An 18,028-nucleotide genomic window follows, 5' to 3' on the forward strand; every position below is an offset into this window, starting at 1 on the left:
TGTAGGTCACCTGGTTTGTAACGATTTGTAACAAGAGCCCCGGGAAATTAATATAAGGGGCCCCCTGGATGTCGGGGAGAGAGAGACAAACCCACCCAACAGGGTCTGCCTTGGAGACCACCCTGCAGCTCGCAAGAGCAAGGCGCAGGTGACGGCTGTGCCTTTCTTTGGCCACCAGCTCCAGGATGATAACTACAGTCACAAGCATGGATCAGATCACCCTTTGGACTTTAGAAAATTCTCCTTTGTAATACCCAGCCATCCTGTTGGAAACTCTTTTGTTTCTCTCTTATTGGAACTTCCTATTATTGTTGATGGATACAGTATCTTGTCAAACTTCTCTGAAAATGACTCAAAGTGAGACTTTTAACAAAATTCCTTACGTTCCCTTGTTTTCACCTTCTCTTAGGTTCCCTAAATTATTGGCTTTCTCTGGGATCTCAAGTCTTCTGCTATCTTGATGTCTCAGACTGTGTAAACCGATTGAACAAGGCGAGTTTGGTGGCTGTTTCCTGTTAAGAATGAGGGTCTTCAGATGACCACTCAAGTTTCCACGTGTGAGTGAGGCTGGGACCCTCGGCATGAGAGCATTAGGAGAACGTTACCCTTAGAGGGCAACCACTGCCTTCCGTCTCTTTACTGAATAAACTGTTCCAACAGCGCTGATGGTTTTCTGGGCACCGTGCTCATCACAGGAGCTGTAGAGTTCTCCAGGGATCCCTGAGCTTCCTTACTCAAGCCTTACTTTTTTTTTTTTTTGGCCCCGCCGTGTGGCTTGCGGGGATCCCCGTTCCGCGACCAGGGATCGAACCCGGGCCCTCGGCAGTGAGAGCACCGAGTCCTAACCCCTGGGCCGCCCGGGAAGGCCCACTCAATGCTCACTCTTGTCACAGCTCGTCTGGGGTCTGGCGTGTCCCGCCCTCCCCATGCTGCTTCGTCCACACTGTCCTACACGCTGGCGTGTGCTCTGGGCTGCCCCAAAGTCTGATGCAACTTCTAACCTGTGCGTGACACCTGCAGCTCCTTCGTGACGACTGTCTGTACCTACGTTATTCCTGTGTTCCTGAAAATAAACTGTATTATCAGTTTAATGGAAACTTGGGAGAGGGAGACTATGAGGGGTGTGCGTGTGTGTGTGTGTGTGTGCGTGTGCGTGTGCGCACGTACCAGCAAGCAGGTGGCATCTGTGTGCAGTCAGGTTGCCACACGACATCAGACGTCTCTGCACTACTGATACTATGTATACGATCAACAACTAATGAGAACCTACTGTGTAGCACAGGGAGCTCTACTCAGTGCTCTGGGGTGACCTAAATGGGAAGGACATCCCAAAAAGGGGATAAATGGATACGTAGAGCCGATTCACTTCGCTGTACAGCAGAAACTAACGCAACACTGTAAAGCAACTATACTCCAATAAAAATTAATTAATAAAAAAGTCTCTGATGATATTTACAATGGAGAGAGGCCGGAAATAAATTACACACACACACACACACACACACACACACACACACACACAGGCAGACCTCAGAGACACAAGTTGGGTTCCAGACCAACTCAATAAATCAAATATGGCAATAAATCGAGTCACAGGAATTTTTCTGGTTTTCCAGGGCGTATAAAAGTGATCTTTCCCAGTTGACAGACTCCCCTGTAGTCTGTTAAGTGTGCAATAGCATTCTGTCTAAAAAAACAATGTACAGACCTTCGCTTTACAATAGCTTCTTGCTAAAAACTGCAAACCATCCTCCGAGCCTTCAGGGACTCGTTGCAGTAACATCCAAGTTCCCCGGTCACAGATACCACGACACATATCATCACAATGAAAACGTTTGAAATATGGCGAGAACGACCACAATGTGACCCAGAGACACAAAGGGAGGAAGTGCTGTTGGAAAAGTGGCACCAACAGGCTTGCTCGAGGCGGGGCTGCTACACCGTCAATTTGTAAAAAAACGCGGCATGTGCGAAGTGCGATAAAGTGAACTATGCCTGTGTGTAAATATATTTAAAACTGTAACTTTCGCTACATCTTCTCAAGGAAGATGTAGCTTGTCTTCTGCTGACAAACTCCATCTTCCCATCAGTGAAGGTGTTTTGCCCGTCTGAAAGTGTTTTGTTATGAAATCCTCAAGTAACCACAAGAATATGGTTCATATAGAAACAGAAGAGATGCTATAAGGGGTCCGTGTGGAACGTGCAACCAGAGATGTTTAGGAAATGGCATCTGGTATTCAATCACTTTTGGAAAATACACGTATGCCTCTGGACATTCACTTATACTAGGGAAAGCAGGTCTTTTTGACGTGTCATTTATCCCAGGTATCGTAATGAATCAGGGGACAGCCGAGAATTTTATTAAAGAGCTGTTTCCATTGGTATCCCTAACAGTGTCTGAGAAATCACTTAAAAACGATCCTGAGGTCGTGGCACCCCAGAAGGAAGGAATTCTGACGTCTGATTTTGTTGACCTATACGACTGCTGAGATTCTTAGGTGTGTAAGCTGTGCTGTCCAATGAGGTAGTCACCAGACACATGTGGCTTATTTAAAGTCCAATGAAGTGAGGTGGAGTCAAATAAGGAAGTTGATGATGACCCAGCAATCCCTCTCCTGGGCATATATCCAGACGAAACTGTAATCCGGAAAGACAATATGCACCCCTATGTTCACAGCAGCACTATTCACGACAGCCGAGACACGGAAGCACCTAACGTCTATCGACAGGGGAATGGATACAGAAGATGTGGTACATATATACAATGGAATACTATTCAGCCATAAAAAAGAATGATGAAATAATGCCATTGGCAGCAACAATGGATGGACCTAGAGATTATCATACTAAGTGAGGTAAGTCAGAAAGAGAAAGACAAATATCATATGATACCACTTATATGTGAAATCTAAAATACAACACAGATGAACTTATTTACAAAACAGAAATAGGCTCACAGACATAGAAAACAGACCTGTGGTTGCCAAGGGGGAGGGGAGGTGGGGGAGGGATGGAGTGGGAGTTTGGGATTAGCGGATGCAAACTATTATGTATAGGATGGATAGATAACAAGGTCCTGCTGTAGAGCACAGGGAACTCTATTCAATATCCTGTGACAAACCATCATGGAAAAGAATGTTACACATGTATCACCGAATCACTTTGCTTTGCTGTACACCTGAAACGAACACAGTACTGTACACCAACTATACTTCAATAAAATAAATTTTAAAAAAAGAAGCTGGTACCTCAGCTGGTCACCATAGCAACATAGATTCTAGGACATGGTCCTCACGGCACCCGGTTCTCTTGGACCGCGCTGCTCTATAGAATCCAAGAACAGGAGAAGTTTGCCATGAGAGAATCCAGGAGAGGCAGACGACTCAAGAACGAGGCACGCGAACTTGCTGAACTGGTCCTGCGGAGTCTACTCGGGAGCCTGGCTCATTTGCGTGATAGCGCTGAGGCCGCCATGCTGCTCCCAAACTACTGAGAATCATCCTTATGATAGGGGAGGGTCAGGGTTCAGCCCTAGACTTATTCTTGGTAACAGAAAACAGTACTAACGTTGCATAATAGTCTTTACAATGTTTAGACCGTTCGCATGATGGTTAATGGAAAGCACGGATCCTGCTGAAATATCCCCCAGCTGAGCAACTGCTGGGTTCCCGGAGCACAAGAAGCTTTCTTCTTCTAAAGCCCCGACCCCGATCCTCGTCTCTTCTCTCTGTTGCTGATCACATCCCTGAGAGGTGACCCTTCCATTCTTCCAACTGACCTCAGGCTCTGAACTCTCGCCAGGGTAACTGACAGCCAGCAACACATCCATTCTTCCAGTGTCTGGCTGGACAAATCTTCTGGGGTCCCTACTGTGCCCCAGGGTACAGAGTGATACACACACTGTGTGGTAGACATAGACCCAGGGCACCTGCAAGCCCGTCAATGTCCACTTCAGAGCCCCCCACGCTCAAAGCAGCACCTCTCAGACTCTCTGATCTCAGGATTTCTGGATGCGCTAGAAATCTATCGAGATCCCTGAGGAGTGTTTGTTGGTGTGGGGCGTGGGGGTGCCTCTCCATAGCAGCCATAGTAACAAGTAAAACAAAAATAAAGAAAACGCAAGAGCCCTCAAGGATGCATTTCACTGGTGGTCAAAGAGGCAACCATGATCCCAGGTCAGGCGGCCACTGGAAACTCCACCCAACACTCATGCGAGAAGGAGAGAGGAAAAAAAAGCAAATAATGCTTTCGTATTCTTACAAAAGTCATAGTGACCTCAGAGTCCCACAAGGAACTCCCATGGGCCCCAGGACCCCACTTTGAGAACCACTTGCATCTCAGCTATGGACCGACCGTAGCAACCCATCGCGTAACCGATGCGGTCTTTCAAGAGGCATTTCATTCTGCCTCTTAAACAGACTATTTTGCAAGAGCCAGCATTTTCCAAACTGGATAAAGAAATATTTTTACAGTCTTTTTAGTTTAGGCTCTGCAAAGCAGACACATTTTGAGTTGAGTTTGTTAGGTATTACAATCCGCCCTTTTCAGTCTCATTTAGTATCTATTTTGTGATCATTTAAGAGCTCACGGCACTAAATACGGGCATTCTGAAAACCTGAACAAACGACACATAATCAGATATAACTGTCTCCCATTCAAAGTCTTTCTGATGATTCCTACTTCAAACCACAACCTTCTCACCAAGATCAAAGGTGTCATTTGAAAGTGTGACGAAGACCCACTTTCCCTCAACCATCTTCCTCCAGGATTTCCTACCAGTCAAGGATATCCAATGCCCACAGCATAACCCTCATTCCCCAAAGACTAAGGGCGGAGACCAGGGGGTCTGGGAGGGAGCGACCTAAGGGTCCCCAGGAGTCATCTTAAAAGTCCCCCGTGGCCCCAGGTTGGGGTAAGCGTCCACCCTTCATCTTTGCACGACACAGGCGAACCACGTCCCGGGAAAGCACATGGAATCCAAACATCTACTAAGAAGACAGAAACGAGTGTCTCCCAATGCCCGTGCCTGAGCCTTGCCCAGCTGGAGCCAGAGAACACGTTCATAACCCAAAGTACACTCCTCTACAAGCCCGGGCACGGCCAGTCCATGCAAAGTCAGGACAGCCAGAGACCTGTTTCATGCCAGCCACTTGGCAAGTCAAGTTTAATGCTGGCAAGAAATAAAATCGATAGAAAGACAATGTCTCCAATTCCTCCAGAGCCTTGATAAAAGCTGCTCACTCCATCTCGACGGCCCCCCTGCAAATCTGTGGTCTTTCAGGAATCCACATGTAAGACTCCTGCTGTCTGTGCTACTGAGCGATTCCTGGGCTGGGCTGGCGTCCTCATTTTAGACTAATCCTGCCTTCTACTTTCCTATCACTGTGTGATGTTTGTCACGATTCATTACTCTTTTCTAGACTGCAAAAGAAGCAGCCTGGAACCTGGACCGCCAATGAAGCAGCCTGGAACCTGGACCGTCCGAGGTTGCACTGTTTCCAGAACAAAAATATTCTGAAGGGACAATTCAGAAACCACCTTCTGGCGCAGACTCGGGACTGTCTACCTAGGAACGACCTGCCCTGCTGACTTGACAGGAAGGCTAGGCAGCGGGCCTGGCAACAGGAGATGGCTTTTCCCGTCCAAAGAAGTGGCCGGTCTCAGGTTTCATCGAGTATTTGGCAACGTCCGGAGAACTGGAGTGTTTTCAACAGCCAGAAGGGTTCTCACCCCCTCAGCCAAAAACCTCCCAGTGTACGTGGGTGTGTGCACACCTGTGGATGCAGTCATGCAGGGAGAAACAGCAGCACGGAAAGTCACTGGACAACTAAAGAAAGAAGTCGGTTTCCCCTTTTACAAAGGTAGAAGACCTCCCGCCGATAGCCCAGGAGGTGAAGCACCCGGTCCACACCCCCACCCCCCACCCCTCCCACGGACGGTTTTGCCAATGGCATCCCCAGTTCTAGACGGGGATTGTAAAGCTGACGTCTAAAGCTGACGGCGCCCTCGTTTTACTTTTGCTTTTAAGGAAGCCGAGCGGCTGTCCTGAAATGCACTGCGCTCAGAAACAGGCTGGAGCAGGTGGCCGCCGACTCGCTGTTCTCCCTGCTTATTTCTGTGGCTGGTTCTCCCCAGGGAAGCAGCTGCGGGTTTTCATTCGTGGAGGGGGAACTGTCACGAAAGCAGCAGCAGCTGGGAGAGGGAAACAGACCTGCAAGAGGGTCCACCAGCCACAGTGCATAGAACACAAGACTCCCCCAACGACCAAGGTGCCCTGGGAGGGTGGGAAAAGATGACGCAGGCTTAGCGGTTCTCCTGGGTCACGATTCCCTTTCTTCCATGGCCCTCTGGGAGGCTCAGAGGAGTAGCCCAGAATCTCAATCAAAATACAACATGTTACTACCAGGAAAAGTAAATAAAGACCCAAAAAAGAAAGAAAGAAAGAAAGAAAAAGCCTACCCAAAGAAGAGTAACAAAAACCAAAAGCAAGCAGAAATAAAGACCTAACCCGCGTCTCTGTGTTAGGTCTTTACTGACTTTACAAGCAGAAAGCAATGAACTTGAAAACAAGAGACTTCCCTGGTGGTCCAGTGGTTAAGACTCCACGCTTCCACTGCAGGGGGCACGGATCTGATCCCTGGTCAAGGAACCAGATGCCCCGTGCCACGACTAAGATGCAGCGCAGTGAAATAAATAATAATAATAAAAGAAAACAAGAAATCAATAGAGAAAAAATAATCGAGGCAACGAGAAGCTGCGGCTTTGACCCAAATCAATACAACGGATACCTCAGAATCTGTTACCAAAAGGACGTGCTAACTCATCTTTCGGAGGATCAACGAAATGAACGTCTTCATGAGTATAATCCCTGCCAACAATGACTGTATTCAAGGAGCCAATACTCTGACTCACTGGTGTTTGGTTTTTTTCTGGGTAAATGTTTTTTTCCCCTACGGTGTGAGGATAAATGGAAACTAGCACCCAGGCAGAATTTCCACAAGAGGAAACTCTAGATAGCTGGCCTTCTGGGTGCCCGTTCGATTTAGGGGGGCGGGGGGGGAACCCTCCAAGCGAGAGTTTTCAATCTGTGCTGAATGTTTTTGGAATTGTCCGCAAACACCAGCTGGCTAACTACCCACCTCTCCTCGCTCCCTGCTAGCCGTCCCCCCCAGACTGCACACACCCAGGCACAAGCAGGTGTGGGCACACGAGCCCTGCTTCTGTCTGCCCCTGCAACCTCAGACCCCAGGTGCCCTCGGCGTTACAAAGGCCGTCCTGTGAGCAGCGGAGCCCTGCCCGCCACACCCAGCCCTCAGATCTGCCCGGTCTGGTCCTTTGTTCAGTGAACTGGCTGCCGAGATAATGAGGCAGCAGGGTGACATCATCGACCCAAATCACTGTCAACTGTGTTACAGGAACCCTGGGGAGGCTGCCCTCCAAACGCCTTCCATGAGCCCGCCTCATCAAAACCGTGTCCAAAGGACACGTCCAGAGGATGCGTATAGAGAGCAGCGCACGACGCGGGAGCGCTGGGTGCAACGATTTTCAGGAACTCCCGCGTTTGAGCAGGGACTCCGGGAGACGGTTTGTTTTTCCTGTAACTGGAGGGAAAGCCAGCGTGAATTTCCAAATGGTAAGTGGGGTGAACAGATGTGCAAGGGGCCGAAGGTGGATCTTTTTTTCAAGCATGGAATCACCCAGTGGGAGGGGACCTCGGACGCCCAGAGTATAGTCTTGACAGACCTCCTAGACTAAGCGGGAGGCACTGGGCCAAGCAGGCGCTGGGGAGGCCACGGCAGCACCTGGCGCGAAATAAAGGCTGGAAGGACGGCCCAGAGGGGTCCGACGGGAGCTCCTACATGGGGACAAGGTGACTCACAGGACGGGTGACAGCCACCCACACGGAGAATGTCCCCTTCACGTTCCTACGCCCCAGGGCAGCAGGACGGCCCGTGCCGGTGGAGGAAAGGACCTGCATCGTAGAACACACGCGCCCACTCCATCCGCGGCCTTGGCGGATACGGGGCGTTCCAATGGGACGAGCCTCGGGGACACTCAGGATGCGTGACTGGAGTCCTCCACGGCTAACTCCAAAGGCACTGAAGAGCTATTTGTAACATATGCTCTTATTTGGAGACGCAACCCAGATGCCAAGCGGACGTTTACTGGAGTGCCGTAGGGGTGTAGCGAGAGATGCAGCACCCTGTGCACCCAACCCAGCGCAGTATCGCAGATCCGTCCTCCCCGTGAAACGCAGGCGGGGCAGGACGCTGCTGGAATTAGGAGCTGCTTAGACGCATTCGTAGTGTTGCTTTTATTATTCTTCCAAGGGGAACCTCGGGGAGGCGGGGGGAGAGCCTGCCAAGTTCCTCAAAAAAAAAAGATAAATAAACGTCCCCGTGTTGTCCAGTCAATGAACACGCTCAAGCCTCCTTAAGAAACCGCCCGCCGCCGCCGTTACCTCCCGCCCCCGCGTGGACACAAGCTTGGTTTCTGGGATTCCACGTGGCTAACCACACCTGCCTCCGCACGGGTCACAGCCGTGTGTCTAAAGGTCCATCCCGGGGCCAGAAGCTCCTCGAAGGTCTGAGGCTTTGTCATCTCATCTTGGAGCAGTCCCGTCACTGGCCTTTCTCTTGCAACACTAGAATTGGTGCTGCTTGGCCGGGGACGTGGCAGTCAGTGGTGACACCATTCCAGCCCCTCAAAAGAGGGCAAAGATGTGACAGCCTCAGGTAACTCATGAATCCCTTCCCCAGCGTGCACGGGCACGCGCACACACACACCCAATGTCCAGCCCCATCTGTCGGTCAGTGGATCTCCCATTTCTCCTCCCAGGTAGTAACGGAAGAGCTTTTTATTGTTAACTGCGGTCCCTCCGTTTGTGGAAGTCAAGGCCGTCAGACCAGGGCTGAGGCCAGGCTGGGCGCAGCCATCCACCCGTCACGTCCTCCAAAGCGGTGCTGCGTCTCGGGTGAGGCGCACACAGAAGAGTAGAAGCATCGGTGCACGATACACAGAGTAAGATGTCCTTGTCGTCATCCCCAGAACCTGGGGACGCGTTCGTTTACGTGGCCGAGGGGAACTGAGTTTCAAGGAGCTAACCACAGAGGTGAATCAGCAGAGCCTTAATAGCGAGATGCCCCTGGGTTAGTTGGGTGAATCCAGCAACATCACCAGGGTCCTTAGAAGGAGCCGAGAGAAGCAGGAGAGAAATGGCACGAGAAGGGTTTGACCCGGCAATGCCGTCTTCAATGACGAAGGAAGATTATCGTAAACAAAGGAATGCGGGCGGCTTCTAGAAGCTGCGAAAGGCCAGGAAAGAATTCTCCCCTGGAGCCTCCCCAAGGCACACAGCCTTGCCCACGCCTTGGTTTTTAACCCAGCCATGCTGGGAATTCCCTGGCGGCCCAGTGGTTAGGGCTGGGGGCTTTCACTGCCGAGAGCACTGGAGAACTGAGATCCTGCGAGCTGCACAGCACGGCCGAAAAAGAAAGAAAGAAAGGAAAAAAAACAACCAGTAATACCATTTCCAGACTCCTAACCCTTGGAACTGCAGGTTAATCAATGCATGTTGTTTTAAGCCACTGAGTTTGAGGTCATTTGTTCCAGTAGCCCAAAGGTGGGAAAGGCCACGCGAGAGATCCCAACAGGAGACCACGGGAAGTGGAGCTTGCACTGGGCTCCCTGTGCGGGCCCTGCCCGCCCCCCTCCCCTCTCCGGCTCCCTGACTCCGGGGTCAGAAGAAGGAGGTGCTCTGAGCACCGGAGGGGTGGACGCACGACAGGTGTGCTGAGAGGAGTTAGCGCCAAATCCACGCAAAGACACTACCGTATGTCCTGGAACACGAGATGAGCCTGTGTTCGGAAAAGGTGATGCTGGTGATGATGAGGGTGATGATATTATGGTGCCTACTTTGGATGCAATGAGCCAAGTCCACCTGGGGCGAGGCTCAACTAGTGCATCATGGGAACGCCAAGGAGGCTGAGGTACCACAAGATGCGTTGAAAGGTTCATGGTGTCATGGGCTGAATTGCGTCCCTCCACCCAAAGGATTTCATCTTGAAGTCCTGACCCCCAGCACCTCAGGATGCGGCTGTATTTGGAGATGGGGTCTTTAGGTAAAATGAGGTCATTAGGGTGGGCCCTGATCCCAGAGCACTGGTGTCCTTATAAGAAGAGGAGATCAGGACACAGACGCGCAGAGAGAGGCGACCCCATGAGGACACAGGGAGGAGACAGCCGTCTACACGCCCAGGAGAGAGCCTCGGGAGGAACCCAGCCCTGCCCACGCCTGGATCTCAGATTCTGGCCTCCAGGGCTGTGTGAAAATAAATGTCTATGGTTTAAGCCGCCCAGGCTGTGGTACATTGTTTCTCTAAGCAAATGCATGCAACAGGAGAAACAAAATGGGGTCCATCCAGCACAATGAAACATGACTCAGCCTAGAAAGGAATGAGGCACTCACACAGGCTACCAGGACAAAACTCAAGACTGTGAAGCTCGGTGAGAAGCCGGACACGAAAGGCCAGACAGTGTAGGATTCCACTGACGTGAAACGTCCGGCACACGCAAAGCCACAGAGACATGGGTTAGCGTTCGCCAGGGGCCGGGGAGTGACTGCCTAACGGGTAGAGCGTGTCCTTCGGGGGATGACGAAAATGTTTTAGAACCAGATAGACGCGGTGGTTGCACAGCACTGTGCCACTGAATTGTTCACGTTAAAACAACCTTCTGTGAGTTTCCATTAAACGAAAGTTCCCCGAGGGTCACAAGTGATGCAGGTGATGCTGGTGGAGGGTGGCAGGATGTGGCAGTAGGTGGCGGAAGGGGACGGTGACGATGGAGATAACGACAAAGACGCCTCCCAGGCAGATCGAACTAACCACGTCCCGAACGGTACTCCTGGGCTTTTCCCCCCAACACTGCTCCATCGCTAACCCTCTCAGTGTCTCCAAGGGGTGGTACAGCTTTCCAATCATGTAACCCCCAAAGCTTGGATTTACCCCCGATTCTTTTCTCAGTCAGGTTCTCTGAAGAACCTTCCTTTCTCAGTTCTTTACTGTTCTTCCCAGCAAGAAAGAACATTTGTAGTTTTCGAAAAAAAGAGGAAAAGGGGAAACGTTTTAAATGGTGTGAAGGTGGTGACATGTGGGTGTTTGAAAATAAACAAACTTGGGGGAAAATACCAGGAAAGCCCCAAGAAGTTGCTCCTGAGACTGAAGGAGGCACTGAGAATCCTGAACACGTGTTTCTCAAGAAGAACACCGTGCTCACAAGCTTCAAGTGACCCCGGAAAGGGGAAGCGTGTGTCTGTGTCACGGGGTGCTTCTGCCCTTTTCTTGCAGTGACAGACATGGCCTCCTTGGTGGTCCCCAACTGTGGAGAGACCCATCCCGGAAACAGGTCTGAGACCAGCATCATGGCGTCATGTCCTCGTCCCCATGCATGAGCCAGGTCGGGACAAGGAGGGTCGTCCCCAGATCCAGGGAGAGAGGTGTCCTCCTGTAAGGAATCCAGGATGTGGCAAGGTGAGGCTGTTGCTCGGACAGCCACCTGCACCCCAAAGGCAGAAGCTCAGGAGAAAGAAGCCAGGGCGACATGTAAGGAGGAGTCAACCCAGTGTTATGGACTGGATGTCTGTGCCCCCCCAAATTCCCACGCTGAAGCCCTATCCCCTCCCCACCAATGTGACGGTATCCGGAGGTGCGTCTCTGCGAAGTAATTAGGACGAGATGAGGTCATGAGAGTGGGGTTCCCAGGATGGGATTAGTGTCCTTAGAAGAGCTTTCCACTCTCCACCATCTGAGCACACAGCAAGAAGACAGCCAGTGCGACCCAGGAGAGAAACTCTCACCAAAACCCAACCACGCTGGCACCCTGATCTCGAACTTGCGGCCTCCAGAGCTGGGAGAAATCCATCTGCATTGTGGTAAGACACCCAGGGGACGGTCTTCTGTCATGGCAGCTGGGCCAATCAAGACAACAAGGTCGGGATGGATTCAAGATGGCGAAGCTTGGCCTGACCACATGGGAACTAACTCTGCCCCATCCAGCGCGGGCGATGACCTCTGTCAAACAGTGAGCTCTGCTTTAGCCACACCCACATGCTGCGTGGGATGAGGACGCCCTCGGAAAACACATGTAACCTGGTGTCCTCCACCTCCAAGGATGTGAGGAAACTGCCTTATGGACCAAGCTGTAAGGCCACACAGAAATCAACTCTGCAGTCCTCTCTGGCAGGTGAATTAGTTTCCTGGGGCTCCCACAAACTGTGAGCTTAAAGCCAGAGGCATCCGTCCCCCCCAGTCCTGGGGACCAGATGTCTGAGGTCAAGGTGTCCCAGGGCCACGCCCCCTCCAGAGGCTCCAGGGGAGGGTCCTTCCCGCCCCTTCCAGCTTCTGGGGGCTCCAGGCGTCCCTGGGCTTGTGGCCGCATCCCTCCCGTCTCTGCCTCTGTCTTCCTGGGGCTTCTCCTCTGTGTCTGGGTCTCTCCTCTTCTGTCTCTTAGAAGGACCCTGTCACTGGATGTAGGGCCACCCTCATCCAGGAGGACCTCATCTCAGACCCTTCACTGCATCACATCTGCAGAGACCCTGTTTCCAAACAAGGTCCCGGTTCCCAGGTTCTGAGAGGACATGAATTTCGGGGGAGAAGGGGACTCGATCCGACCCAGGACAGCAGGTTCTGTGTGCACGTGTCTGTGACTCGTTGGCTCACCCCTGCCTCTCTCACTGCCTGCACGTTTCTCCTCCTGGCTGGTCTTCACCTGACCGCCCCCCCATCCCACACTTTCTATCCTCTGGCGCATTTTCCTTTTCTCCTCCTGAGCAGGGAACTATTGGCTGTGTATCTCCTAAGCTTCTCTTCCCGAAGTCCCCCCCCCTCCCCCCACCCCGCCGTCCCCTTGGAGATGCGAAGTAAGGAAGCAGAGTGTGTAAGATGAAGACGACACGAGACAGACAGATCCATGGAGACAGAGAGCAGATGGGGGTTCCCAGCAGCCGGAGGAAATAGGGGGTGACTGCTCACAGATTTGGGGTCGCCCTGCGGGGGCAGCAGACGAAAATGTTCTGGAACCTCACAGAGATGAGGGTCGTGCGACTTTGTGAACGTGTAAAGCGCCACGGCACGGTTCCCTTTGAAATGGTTCCTTTTGTGTTATGTGAATTTCACTACAATTTTTTAAAAATGAGAAGGAACAGGGGCTTCCCCGGCGGTCCAGTGGTTAAGACTCCGCGCTTCCACTGCAGGCGGCCAGGGTTCGATCCCTGGTCAGGGAACTGACATCCCACATGCCACCGGCAGTGGCCAAAAAACAAGTAAAAGTTTTTTTTAAATGAGGAGGAACAGCCTGCAGGACTTCTGTAAGACGAAATATTCTTTTCCAGTATTTTCCGTAATTTTATAAAAAGAAACATTCTTTTCTCGTATTTTACCTAACTTTCGAAGTTCCTCTGATGCTCTTAAGTTGAAACTACCATTCACGCCCACTCAAGGTAAATCAGATTAAAAGGTGAACACAATTTTCTGGCTATCACTACACCGTAAGCAACATTCCCTTCTAAAGGCTTCTGTCAACATCGCCCCGGGAGAAGCCATTCACATGCAGTGGGAAATCTCCCCACTGCGGATTCCACCCGCCTCCAGGGCGTGCTGCTCCCGGTGATGCTTTGGGAGTCCAGGTGGGAGAGAAAAAAATTAGGGCCGGTTCTGGGGAACCAAGGGTGCATGAGACAATCTTATCAGCAGGGAGGAAAATGAAAGTAAGAGACAGCAGTGCAGGTTTAATTACTCACTACGGAAGGTCTCCTCGGTCTAAAGAAAATACAACTTTCTGACAGTGTGACGTGATAGTAAAAAAATACAAGTGTCAGGCGTGAGCGCGTTTCTGTGGTCAGGGAATGAGCTTTGTGCCTCGATCTCGGGGCTGGTGGCTGCCCAGACGGATGTACAGGATAAAACTGCACAAAACCAAACGCATGCCCGCTCCTCACAAGCTCAAAGGAGTTCCCATGAAAGGTGGGAGCACTGATGAAGGTCTGTGGTCTCTTAGCAGGATGGACCCCACGACGGCGTGCGTCCTGGTTTTGATATTGTGTGACACCTACAGAAGACATCACGGGGGAAACTTCATGCAGGGTGCATGGGACTAGGTGCAGGTTTTGGAATCCCCCGTGCACCTATCATTAGTTCAAAACCTTTATCTTTAATGGCGCCACTGTTCGTGCTCAGAGCGAGAAATCAAGCTCGGTCACCCGGACCAGGAAGGTGGGCCGGGGCTGCACGCCACTCCTTCTGTAACTGGGCCTGTTTTTCAATCGATGAAATCAGTTTGGCCAAGACAGGACCCAAGGTCCCTTCCACGCTCTTTAAAAAATGCCCATGTTGGGGCTTCCCTGGTGACGCAGTGGTTGAGAAGCTGCCTGCTAATGCAGGGAACACAGGTTCGAGCCCTGGTCTGGGAGGATCCCACATGCCGCGGAGCAACTAGGCCCGTGAGCCACAACTACTGAGCCTGCGCGTCTGGAGCCTGTGCTCCGCAATAAGAGAGGCCGCGATAGTGAGAGGCCCGCGCACCGCGACGAAGAGCAGCCCCCGCTCGCCGCAACTAGAGAAAGCCCTCGCACAGAAACGAAGACCCAACACAGCCAAAATAAATGAATAAACTAATAAACTCCTACCCCCAACAACAACACCACCAAAATGCCCATGAGATTTTTCACCAACATAAGCTAAGCTTTCTTCCAAGCTGTCTGAATTTGTGGAGGGCTAATCAACCTAGAACACGGACAACTTCCCATAGACAGTTTATTCAGGAGCACAGAATAAGAGCATCTGAGACCTTACTGGTCACTGACTTTCCTCCTTATTCTATCTCCAAGGTGTCATGGCCGCCCCGTGAACTGGGCCGTCGGCTTCCAGCTGGGTCTCGGTGTCCTGGTGCCAACCCTCCTGGGGGGTCCTGCCATCTGAACAGCCACTGCCGGTTTTGCTAAATCATGGAGAAGCACATCTGTGCCCACCTGCTGCGTTCCACCTGCGCTGATCGTCACAACCGTCCTTGGGGGATTGCGAGTCAGCAATTCTGTCCCACAGGCGCCTCCCCCGGGGCCCAGCTCACAGGCAAAAGAAAAGGATGAAAAAAACACCTGTTGGTGAGAAAAAGAAGAGCTCACACACCGGAGCGGAGATCAGACCAGGTGAAAATGCACAACTGTGTGAGGCCAGAACTTCAGGGTGGAGGACAAGCCCAGCCGGCCCGGTCCTTCCACCCTGACTCATTCTGGAAGGTTCCAAGGGCGTGGGGATTGTGGTTATGTTAAGAAAGGCTGAGAGGTTTGTCAGGATGTTTTTTTTGTCTTCTGTTTTGTGTGTGGGTTCGTTTCAAGTTGTGGAAGACAGCCTTGCTCAGCTGGAGAAATGCATACAGATGGCCTCAGACGATTCAGAGCCACTGGGGGTGCCTGTTTGCGATGGGGGACAGTTAGGGATGGGTCCGGGGCAGTCAAAAGGAAACTTAAGTTTCCTGGGCCCGAAGCTTAGGATGAAGAGGCACCATGCTGGCCCCAACTGCGTTCTAACTGTGGGTAAAGAGCCCAACATAGCCCCTCACTTTTGTCCATGACACCTCATGGTCTAACGTTACTGGAAACTCTAACACCTCTGATGGGTTTGGGATTTTTTAAAAGCTTATTCTTACTTTCTTAGATTAACCATGCGCAGATAAATCTGGAATATTAAAGAAAGTTCTGGCAAAAGGTGATTTTAAAAAGCCACCAAAACTGCAAAGCCACACACACACACACACCCTGGGTCCCAGGCCCCTGCTGGTCCAACATCCTGAACACGTGTGACCTGGCTCTCCCTTCACACCCTTGGAACCCACAGGAAGTTATCCTTGAAGAGCAAGTATCTTCTTCATTAAGAAAGGGAAAGACAACTGGAGAGCTCATTTCCCCCCCACCCGGCCCTGCTCGGTCCCCAGAGCCAGTGACTTTCTATTTTTAAGGACAAGATGACTCACTGGGCACCCTATGCCCACTAGGCAGCGCCCAAAGGGCCCCCAGGCAGCTGCAGACACCGGGCTACGCCACGTCCGCAGCCCACCCACCAGCCCACGCCCCGCCTGATGCCCTGGCACCTTTCACAATAGACTTGCTTAAGTGCCCAAAACAGATCCAGTTGCCAGCGCTGTGTGCCAAGGGCCGCCGGGTCCTCCACCAACTTTCCATTGTTGAATTGTGTTTCCACCTACCGGTGTGACTGCACTGGTCTAGGTTTCTATCCTCGTCTCCTACCCTGCAAAACACAGCCAGCTTTTAAAGCAGCCCTGCAGAGCGCCCCAGAGGGAGGGAGGGAGGGAGGGAGAGACAGAGAAAAAGAAAGGGAGAGAGAGAGAAGATGGAGAAGATGAGACAGAGAGACACACAGAGAGAGAGAAAAACAGGAAAGGGAGGGAGAGATGGACAGAGAGAGAGAAAGAAGATGAAGGAGGAGATGGACAAGAAGGCTTGGAGGGAGAGGAAGAGAGAAACAGGAGAGAGGGAGGGTGCCTCCTGTCCCCTCCGTCCCAAACGAGGCTTCCTGGGCACCTCTTCCTCACAGCCAACTACATACGGGCAAAAGGCTACTGACGGAAAAGGGAAGGTTTCAAGACCACTCTGAGTGGTTTTAATGCCACTCTGGCTGTGCCCCTTGGTCATATGAAACCCCAAGCCATGCCCTTGAGGCCAATGCTTCCTCCCTTCCAAGAGAGGGTGGGGAAGGGCCCGAAGAAGTACCTGGGTACCCCTGCTCCAGGGTCATTTACGGTATGTGCCCCCTTCCCCACTGATTCTTTCCTGACAGGTTGGGACAACTCCCTTAGCAACAAAGGGTTGCTAAGAAGCCACAGGCTGGCTTGAGCCCACAGCCTGAAGGCAGCGCCCTCGCGGAGCCGGGATATTCTGACCCACTCAGGGCGGGCTCCATACACCAACACGTTTTGGGATCCAGGCACTCATGGGACTGGAGACTTCACGCTTCCAGCTGCCTAGGAGTGGTCAGGTTCAAAGGAGGACGACAAAAAGGAAACCAGTGCCGGATACAAGAAATGCCCAGTTCCGGATACACAGACGGAAAATACGGCAGGATAAGGAAATGCGTAATTCACCCCCAACGCCGCCCCGCGCCCCTAAAACGCCACGGGACACCTGACCTCCCAGTTCCAGATACGCTCTCAAGTCCAGGCGGGAGCATCCTGACGCGGGGGAGAGGGGGAGCCCGGCCAAGGTGAGGTCTGCAAGGGCCTCCGCGGCCGCCGCCGCCCTCAATGTGACGTGACCCCAGCAAGTTCTGTGACGTCGGGGGGGCCCAGACACCGGGGAGGTTGCTGGGGGACGGGAGGGAAGGTCTAAAACAGGAGACTTCGGAGGTGCGGGGCAGAGCGCCCGCAGGTGGGGAGGCTCTCGGGGTCCGGAAGGAAGCCCTCCAAGTCTCGGGGCGTTCGGCGGACCCAGGGCGCACGGGGAGCCCCGCGCGGAGATCCCGAGCAGGCGGGACCAGGCAGGGCCCTCCCCGGGCGGCGGCCGGGCGACCGCACACAAGCCTTTTGTCTGACGCCGGCTTCCCGGGCGGCGCCGAGCGCCCCAGCGGGCCGGGTCCCCGCGCGTCGCACTCACCCACGGTGGCCAGCGTGTCGAAGTCCTGCGGGCGGTAGGCGGGCGGCTCCGGCGAGGGCGCCCCGGGGCCGGGGAAGTGCGCGGGCGCGCCGTCGGGGGTCTCCTCCGAGCTCTCTCGGGCGTCGGCGTCCGCCGCGGCCGCCTTGGCCAGCCCGGGCGCCTCCATGGGGGCGCGCTCAGGTCCGGGGCGCCGGGCCGGGCCGGGGGGCGCGGGGGGCCGGGCTTCCCGGGACGCAGCCTCGGAGGGCGGCGCGGCGGCGGCGGCGGCGGCGGCGGCGGCGGCATCAGCGGCGCCCACCCATGCGCGGCCCCCGCCTCCCGGTCGGCGGCCGGGCGCAGCAGGCGGCGCGGCGGGGACAATGGCTG

At 53.0% G+C, this 18,028-nt stretch overlaps 1 protein-coding gene across 1 annotated transcript in view; it reads right to left on the reverse strand.

Annotated features, from left to right (window-relative positions):
- Positions 1-17,828, reverse strand: part of LOC309817728 (cAMP-dependent protein kinase catalytic subunit PRKX) — a gene marked incomplete at its 5' end in the record, with an annotated part of 80,327 nt that extends 62,499 nt beyond the window's left edge. Inside the window, one exon of the mRNA XM_082646999.1 lies at positions 17,663-17,828. Coding sequence (XP_082503125.1) covers positions 17,663-17,828 — 166 coding nt within the window. The remainder of the gene's footprint in view (positions 1-17,662) is intronic.
- Between the last annotated feature and the right edge of the window lie 200 nt (positions 17,829-18,028).

Source organism: Grampus griseus (genome assembly GCF_964374135.1).
Source record: "Grampus griseus genome assembly, chromosome: Y".
Taxonomy (NCBI): Eukaryota; Metazoa; Chordata; class Mammalia; order Artiodactyla; family Delphinidae; genus Grampus; species Grampus griseus.